Here is an 8,756-nt window from a genome sequence, read left to right as displayed (position 1 = left end):
TTTCTCTTGCCCACTAAAAGCATAGCTAAATAGAGGAGAAATGAAAGAGCATATGGAAGCTTCTGCTGCAGTCATAATCACTCCCTACCTCCGTAAAGCGCTTCTGTAATTTACAAAGGATGTCCATGAACGTCAGCTCAATTGTTTCTCAAAACAGCTCCACCTTCTCTTCCCTAGTGGAAGGTGGCTAGTCCAAGGAAAAGTGAATCATTCCATTATTATTACAAACCCAGTGCTCTTCTTTCCAGAATGTATTGAGGTTGAATAGAGCAGCCATTATCCCAGGAGGATGGTGGCTGCCATGGACAGCCTATATTAAAAGCCACTCAGTTCAACAAACATTTACTGAGCATCTACTATGTGCCAAGTACTACTCTGAGTGTTTTTTGTTCAGAGACACATAAAGCTGAAATCCTGGCCTTAAGGGGCTCGTGGTCTAATAGGAGAGACATAGCCATTCAATTACCCTGCATGGTAATATATCTTATGATAGAGCCAGGCACAATAAGCTACGGAATATGGAGGAGGAAAATTTTGCCTGGCTTGGGGTGTAGGGAAGACTGCATTTTAGGCCAAAGGAATGTGTCATCACATTGAGTAAAGGAGATGCTTCCTACCACTGAACTACCTAATCTTCCTAGCACTCTCTATAACCTCTAGCTTAAATCCCCTGTTCAAGAGATTAGGCAACTTTTCCAAGATCATAATATTCAAAACCTGGTGTATCTCTTGGTAAAGCCCACATTTTTTTTTTGCCTCATCTACTGCTAACGTAGGTTTTCCCTTTCATATGCATTTAATTGATCTTGACTGGATTGCAGAGGGGCTACGAAAAACAGGAAATCTTGTTCTGCAATTGGTTTTTTATTTGTGTCCTCAAGGGAATTGCTTTTATTATTCTTTCTGTTAAAAAAAAAAAAAAGAAAAAGAAAAAGAAAAACCTCACTTTCCTAGACCTTAGTCATCAATGGTGATTACTGTTTCAGATTGCAAATATGAATAGAGGCAATTCTTAAAAACTTACTGACTGCCTGTCTCAAATATTGCTAGCATTTATGGGTCCCTTGGGTACATTCAGCTAGATTATTTTCTTTTCTAGAATATCTCCTAGTAACCTTTATCTCTCCTGGACCAACACTCACAGCTTATCTCAAAGGAGTCAGACATTGCTTTGGGGGAGGGGGGAACATTAATATTCTTGTCTTATAGCCTATTCTAGTAGCTTTAACATTGTTAAATAGCAAAACTAATTGTTAAGATCCTAAATCTAAACAACACTTTTGACTACCTTATAAATATTCCACTTTCTCTTCTGTCTTGTTTCTAAAATATAAAGCCTCTTTGATGAAAACTGTACAAATGGAACATCAATGAATCCCAAGATGAGCAAGAAAATCTAGAGGATCCAAACCCCAACTAGTTTTGCTCCCAGTTGTTATGTACCTGGAGTGTATTTCTGAAAGTCAGTCTGGGAGAGGGGATCAGAGCCCTAACTTGGGAGGATTAACACAGAATCGGGACTAGTATCTATTCCCACTCTTGTCTGTCCAGGTTGCCATGTGACAGGAACCATTCTTAACACTCATCCATCTTCATGACAAACTTGTGGTTGTAGGTATTGTATTATATTCAATTAATAGGTTAGAAAACAGGGCACAGAAGGTTAGGTAATCTCTGACAGAGGAATCACACATGTGCTTGCATATTGCATTTCAGGTTTGATGCACTATATCCCCCAAACAAACAAAACACAAGACCCTTTTTGAGAGTTTCCCTCTTAGGCCTTCTTTTATTTGGAAGACATTTGTCCTTACTTTCCACAACCTCTTGGTCAGATTAGATTTAGAGCCATGGGAATCTCTGCCTGATTGCAGGGTGGATTATGATTTATGAATCAAAAGGTGTCACGGTATGTGATAACGCAGGATCCTTCCTGGTCTGATCATCAAGTTCTGGAGTTAAAAATCTATTTCTATGCACGTGGACTGGATACAGTGCAAGTTTCCAGTGATGATCACTGGGTTTGGCCCAGGCTTTGTGGAGAAGGTGGAGGTGTCTGTCAACCTCCTTCATTTTTTTTTTATTTCATTCCTTCGACCCCTATACTTCCTACTACAGGCCCCATTGACAGATGTAATCTTTTGTCACCTTTACAGTTATGTGGTTTTTGCAACACCGGATTGATTTATTTTGAGGAATGATCTCTCCAAGGCCATAAAGAGGCATCCCATCCCCTGGAGGTTTGGTACCAAAAATCAGAGAGAGCAGAATATGATCGAATGTGTTATTTTCCTTGGTAGTATCCACATAAAGTATGGACATATGAGTCTAATTGTAGGTACTCTTACCAATGGGGAGGCAGAGGGACAAAAAGGGTAAGGGATGACTGAGGGGGTAACAGAACAAGAATCTAACTCAGCTGTATTCAGGGAACTGTTTCATGTACTGTGACTTCTTTAACCAACACGAAGTGAACCTAAGGGCTTATGATCAATTATTCTCAACTATTTTGTTGAAAGAAATGTGCACAAATAATTTTTTTTAATATTTAACGTTTATTTATTTTTGAGAGAGAGAGAGAGAGAGAGAGAGATACAGAATTCAAGTGAGGGAGGGGCAGAGAGAAGAGAGAGACACAGAATCCGAAGCAGGCTCCAGGCTCTGACCTGTCAGCACAGAGCTTGATGCAGGGCTTGAACTCACAAACCGTGAGATCATGAACTGAGACAAAGTCAGACCCTTAACCAACTGAGCCACAGAGACACCCTGTGCACGAATAATTCTAAAGCAAGTGGGGTGCCTGGGTGGTTCAGGTCATGATCTTGTGGTCTGTGGGTTCAGGCCCCACGTTGGGCTCTGTGCTGACAGCAGCCTTGAGCCTGCTTCGGATTCTGTGTCTCCCTCTCTCTCTGCTCCTCCCCCACTCATGCTCTGTCTCTCTTTGCCTCTCAAAAATGAATAAATTAAAAAAATTTTTTAAGGGGCGCCTGGGTGGCGCAGTCGGTTAAGCGTCAGACTTCAGCCAGGTCACGATCTCGCGGTCTGTGAGTTCGAGCCCCGCGTCGGGCTCTGGGCCATGGCTCAGAGCCTGGAGCCTGTTTCCGATTGTGTGTCTCCCTCTCTCTCTGCCCCTCCCCCGTTCATGCTCTGTCTCTCTCTGTCCCAAAAATAAATAAACGTTGAAAAAAAAAAATTTAAAAAAAAAAAATTTTTTTTAATAAAAAATAAAGCAGAAAGGATATACAGAACTCACTAAAAATAAAATTAAACAAAAGGATATATAAAACTGGTGTCTTCAATTTTCATCTCTAATTAATTGGCAAGATAAATGATCTCGTGCTGAGAAGAAGCTTCAAACTACTGAAACTTGTGAATAGTGCAAACTAGGTCCCTTGGAGCACTTCCAACACTCATTTGCATGGCATACCACCCTGAGGACTAGTTTCTATTTGGAGTATAAAATCATTAACTGATTGCACATCTGTCGTCTTTGCTGATGGAAGAGAATTCTACATACCTGTGTTCACCTGCTACAAGGACTTCTGATGAAGTGATCCTGATTCCTACTTCTGTAAGTAGTTTAGAAACCTTGAATTCAATTTACTGGAACTTGTTTAAAATTGCAGACCGGTGTTAAGATAGAAAAATACTTTTTCACAGCAGATAGTTCTTCCAGGATGTATGAACAATGTGTGTTCTCTTTAGGAATTGTGCCACATGCAAAACTGAGATCGGTAATTCTCTACTCTTTTAATTATTTGTGCTTTGAATTATTCTCTTGGTTGGCATGTAATTAAACAGCTCAACCTGTTGGTTTTACTGTTGCTTTATTTAATTCTTGAAGAGAGGAGCCAGATGTTATTCTTTCCCCAAGCAATGATTTATTACAAAGACTTAATTCTTCCTTGTTTCAGACTGATAACTTGAAATCTCACTTTATGTTTGACAATAGGTCAACTTATTAAAATGGAAGAGATGGCCTCTCAATAATTGTATAGTACCTACCGTGGCATAGCCTGCTTTGTCTCTGAGGGAACAGTTAGCTTACATTCTACTTCTTTTCCCTTAAAGATACAGTCTACACTAATTTCAAAAGTGCCCAGTTAGAGAAACCAGAGCTAGCAGAGAAGTGACTCTTATGAGACCCTAAATCTCACATTATACTGATTTTTGGACAATATTTGCTTCAGTACCTAAGTAAATTGTACTAGGTTACAAAATGCCCTTCAGTTTCTCCTCCACATCTTTTTGTTTTGTTTTGTTTTGTTTTGTTTGTTTGTTTGTTTGTTTTGTTTTGTGGTTTTTTGGGGGGGTTGTTTTTTTGTTTGTTTGTTTTTTGGGTGGTACAGGTGGCCAGTTCCCAGAGAGAAAGGAAGAGTAGGAACCATAAATGAGTGCTGTCCTCAACCAAGGTGCTGAAGAACACCCCGCAGCATTCTGCTACCAGGTGAATGGATCTTGCCCCAGGACAGTCCATCCTCTGGGCATCCGGTTGGCCATCTACCTGGCCGGTGCAGTAGGCATGTTGATTACGGTCCTAGGAAATTTGTTTGTGGTGTTTGCTGTGTCCTACTTCAAAGTACTTCACACCCCCACTAACTTCTTGCTGCTTTCCTTGGCCCTGGCTGACATGTTTCTGGGTCTGTTAGTGCTGCCTCTCAGTACCATTCGCTCAGTGGAGAGCTGCTGGTTCCTTGGAGACTTCCTCTGCCGCCTGCATACCTATCTGGATACCCTCTTCTGCCTCACCTCCATCTTCCACCTCTGTTTCATTTCCATAGACCGCCACTGTGCCATCTGCGAGCCCTTGATCTATCCCTCCAAGTTCACAGTCAGGGTGGCCATCAGGTACATCCTGGCAGGGTGGGGGATTCCAGCAGCTTACACTGCCTTCTTCCTCTACACAGATGTGGTAGAGAATGCGCTCAGTCAGTGGCTGGAAGAGATGCCTTGTGTGGGCAGTTGCCAACTGCTCTTCAATAAGTTTTGGGGCTGGTTAAATTTTCCTATGTTCTTTTTCCCCTGCCTCATCATGATCAGCTTGTACGTGAAGATTTTTGTGGTTGCCATCAGGCAGGCTCAGCAGATCAACACCTTGAGCAAAAACCTGGCTGGGGCTGCCAAACGTGAAAGAAAAGCTGCCAAGACCCTCGGCATTGCCGTGGGCATATACCTCTTGTGCTGGCTTCCCTTCACCATCGACACGCTGGTTGACAGCCTCCTTAACTTCGTCACACCGCCACTGGTCTTTGACATCTTTATTTGGTTTGCTTACTTCAACTCGGCCTGCAACCCTATCATCTATGTCTTCTCCTACCGGTGGTTCAGAAAGGCACTGAAACTCTGCCTGAGTCGAGAGATCTTCTCACCTCGGACACCCACTATTGACTTGTACCAAGAGTGACTTCTTTGAATGCAGGCGAGGGGTAGGTCCCTGCAGGAAGGATGAGTGCTCTGTGGCAGGGGCGGTGTCATGAGTTTGTGGGCATGCTTTTAGGGCACCATGGTTTAAGTGGAGGAGAAAAAACAACCTCTTAATTCGAAAAGAAATATAGTACTCTCTTAATTCAATGTTTCTGTAGTAGAATGTAGCACTCTCTTATTCAATGTTTCTGTAGAGAAGGAGGGAATGAAATCAACCAAGTATTTATTGGCTGCGTTAAACTTCTGTGAAAATATTTGGCTCCTTGTTATCACTTCCTTGAGACTGAGATACAGAGGTGGAGAGAAAAGAGCGTGAGGTGGAGATTTCTGAGTTCTCATACTGGTTCTGCCTCCTGGCAGTGCTTGGGTGAGACTATTTTGACAACCTTTGAATTTCTCCCCATCTCAGAGTGGCAGCTGGAAAATTAGGGTTTTGTACTGTTTGTTCAGGTAACCTGAAGCTCAAATATTGTATAATAATTTAACTTTGGAAAAAGCTGTTTGACATCACTTTTCATAATTGTAGTCAAGTGTTAGGAGTACTTCTTTTTCAAAATGTCCACTTTAGAATCCCTGTCTCCCTAAACAGGATTGTAAACTACGTTTGTCCATTTCAATGATCACTGAGTAAATGTATTGTATTCTTGAAGGAATATTTTCTCGCTTTTCTTTAATTATTAAAACTTGGAAATGGTGAAATGTTTGTAAAGTGATAATGATCCACATCTGGCCATTGTAATATTTTTCCTTTTAAAAAAAAATTACCTAAGTTAGATCTACTATCTTTCCAGGGATACCAGTACATGATTTTCTTTGGAAATACAAGTACTTAAGCCACATGCTTGTTCAACACTGAACCAAGTGTTTCTTAGGACCTATTACTAGTAAAGGTACTGACATCTTCTATGTACATTTTGCCTCTTTTTTCTTCCTAAATCTTTTCCTACAGGTCTCTAATAACTCCCACATTTCTTACTGACTATTTTTCAAATTAATAATTGCTGATTTGGAAAACTTATTTGTAAGTTAATTTGAGGTCTCCAAAGTACAAACATATGGATAGAAGTAATATATATATGAATATAAATCAATCAATCTCCATAAATAAAAAAGTAATGTTTTATTTTGTCATGGAAGTTAGCTGAAATGAATTCATTTCCTTTCCTTCCTTCCCTCCCTCCTTCCTTCCTTCCTTCCTTCCTTCCTTCTTTCCTTTCTTTCTGGCTAGAGAGATAACTTTTATTGACTTTATTGTTTTTCTTAATTAAAAAATTATTTATTGTAGGGACACTTGGGTTGCTCAGTCGATCGAGTATCTGACTTTGATTTCGTCTAAGGTCATGATCCCTGAGTGGAGTCTCCAGTCAGACTTCATGCTAAGCGTGGAGACTGTTTAAGATTCTCTCTCTCTCTCTCTCTCTCTCTCTCTCTCCTTCTGCCCCTCTCCCCCACTCATGCTCTCTCTTTCTCTCTCAAAAAAATTATTATAAACATATTTTTCGATGTATTTTTTAATGCTTCTTTTTTCTTTCGAAGTAATTATTCTTTCTTTTCCAATTAACTTTTTGGTATTATTACATAATTAAATTTAAAAAGAATTATAAATTACAATTTATTCTAATATATGCAATTTTGAGATATCAAGGAACACTGTGCCTTAGATATAAGAATAAATAAAAATTGCAAAGTATAAATCAGTCATTACTTTAAAAAACACATTTTCAGGGCACCTGGGTGGCTCAGTTGGTCAAGTGTCCGACTTCAGCTCAGGTCATAATCTTGCAGTTTATGAGGTCGAGCCCCATGTCAGGCTCTGTGCTGATAGCTCAGAGTCTGGAACCTGTTTCAGATTCTGTGTCTCCCTCTCTTTCTGCCCCTCCCCCGCTCATACTCTTGTCTCTCTCTCTCTCTCTCTCTGTCTCTCTTTCTTTCTCTCAAAAATAAATTAAAAAAAATTTTTTAAACACATTTTCCTCTTCTTAGAGATAAATCCACACCTCTTCATAATCCACTGAGTATGTCACTGTCTGTCCTAGAAGGACGCTCTGCTATATCACAAGGTGGAACTCTGCATAAATAATTTTTATGTGCATATTTAAACGACATTAAACAGGTTTTTGTTGAAACAGGACTTCTCGGAGTCTTTACTATGTCATGTCTAGTGTTATTCTCCAAGAGCAGGCTATTGTATGCAGCAATTCCAAAACGTTGGGGATGCAGGAATTTCTTTCCCCTGGAGCATTTCGTAGGATGACTGTTTGATAAAACCTCATTTGGGAAATGTTGGCTCAGAAGACAATGAGAATCAGAGGAGTCAAAACCTGAGCAAAGCAGTGGAGGTAAGAATGCCTCCAAATTAAAGTGGGGTATGCCTGGGAAGATGGAGGGAGAGGAAGAGGTGGAGGGGCTTGAATGCCAACCTCAGGGAGGTCAAAAGGGTGACGACTCCCTTGGTAGTTGTTTAGCTGCTTTATCTCCATATTTCCTGAATACTCTGTGCACTTTCTCAGTTTTTTTGGTCATGCCATTCCTTCAGCCTGAAAATCCATTTCCATCCTTTCCCTCCTGCAAAAACTCTGAATCTCATAAGGCCCAGCTGAAGTGCCACTTCTTTAATAAGTCTCCCTGATCTTCCTTCGAGAAACCAAGTTCTCCTTTCTTTTGTGCTTCTCAAACACATCTTTTATCATTTAAACTTCCATGCATTCCAAACCATAAAAATTGTTGATTTTTTTCTATAAGATAGTCTAAGGTTTTTGTTTTGCATTCCTAAAGCTCTGAACCAGAACCCAGAATGCTAAGTTTTCAAAGGTATTTGTGAAATGGATCAATGAATCAGTAGTATAAGGATCAATGCTCACTGTCCTCACATAATTGTGTGCCCTATATTTTAAAAATAAACATTTTATCTTAGAATATTTTAAATTTACAGGAAAGCTGCAAAGATAGTACAGAGAGTTTCTATACCCTACACCCCATTCCTCCTATTATTAACAATTTAGATTAGTATCATACATTTCTTACAATTAATGAACAAACATTGATATATTATTATTAATGTAACAGTAAGAAGTCCATACATGATTCAGATTGCCTTAGGTTTTCCTTATGTCCTTCCTCTGTTCTAGTTCCCCTTTAGGACACTACATAACATTTAGTTGTTATGTCTCCTTAGGCTCCTCTAGACCTTGACAGTTTCTTTTATCCCTTATTTGTTATGACCTTGACAGTTTTGAGGAGTACTAGTCAGGCATTTTGTAGGATAGTCCTCTATGAGGGTTTGTGTAATGATTTTTCTCATGATTCCACTGAGGTTATAGGTTTTTTGGGGG

At 40.0% G+C, this 8,756-nt stretch overlaps 1 protein-coding gene across 1 annotated transcript; it reads left to right on the top strand.

The window, feature by feature from the left end:
- The first annotated feature begins 4,016 nt into the window (after window positions 1-4,016).
- Window positions 4,017-6,460, top strand: TAAR5 (trace amine associated receptor 5). Its single transcript, XM_045500881.1, has one exon. It carries the CDS (start codon window positions 4,391-4,393, stop codon window positions 5,402-5,404), a length of 1,014 nt encoding a protein of 337 aa, XP_045356837.1. The 5' UTR covers window positions 4,017-4,390; the 3' UTR covers window positions 5,405-6,460.
- The last annotated feature ends 2,296 nt before the right edge of the window (window positions 6,461-8,756 follow it).

The sequence above is a fragment of the Leopardus geoffroyi genome, chromosome B2 (genome assembly GCF_018350155.1).
Source record: "Leopardus geoffroyi isolate Oge1 chromosome B2, O.geoffroyi_Oge1_pat1.0, whole genome shotgun sequence".
Taxonomy (NCBI): domain Eukaryota; kingdom Metazoa; phylum Chordata; class Mammalia; order Carnivora; family Felidae; genus Leopardus; species Leopardus geoffroyi.
The sequence above is the reverse complement of the archived record's forward strand: the minus strand, read 5'-3'. Positions and strand labels throughout refer to the sequence as shown.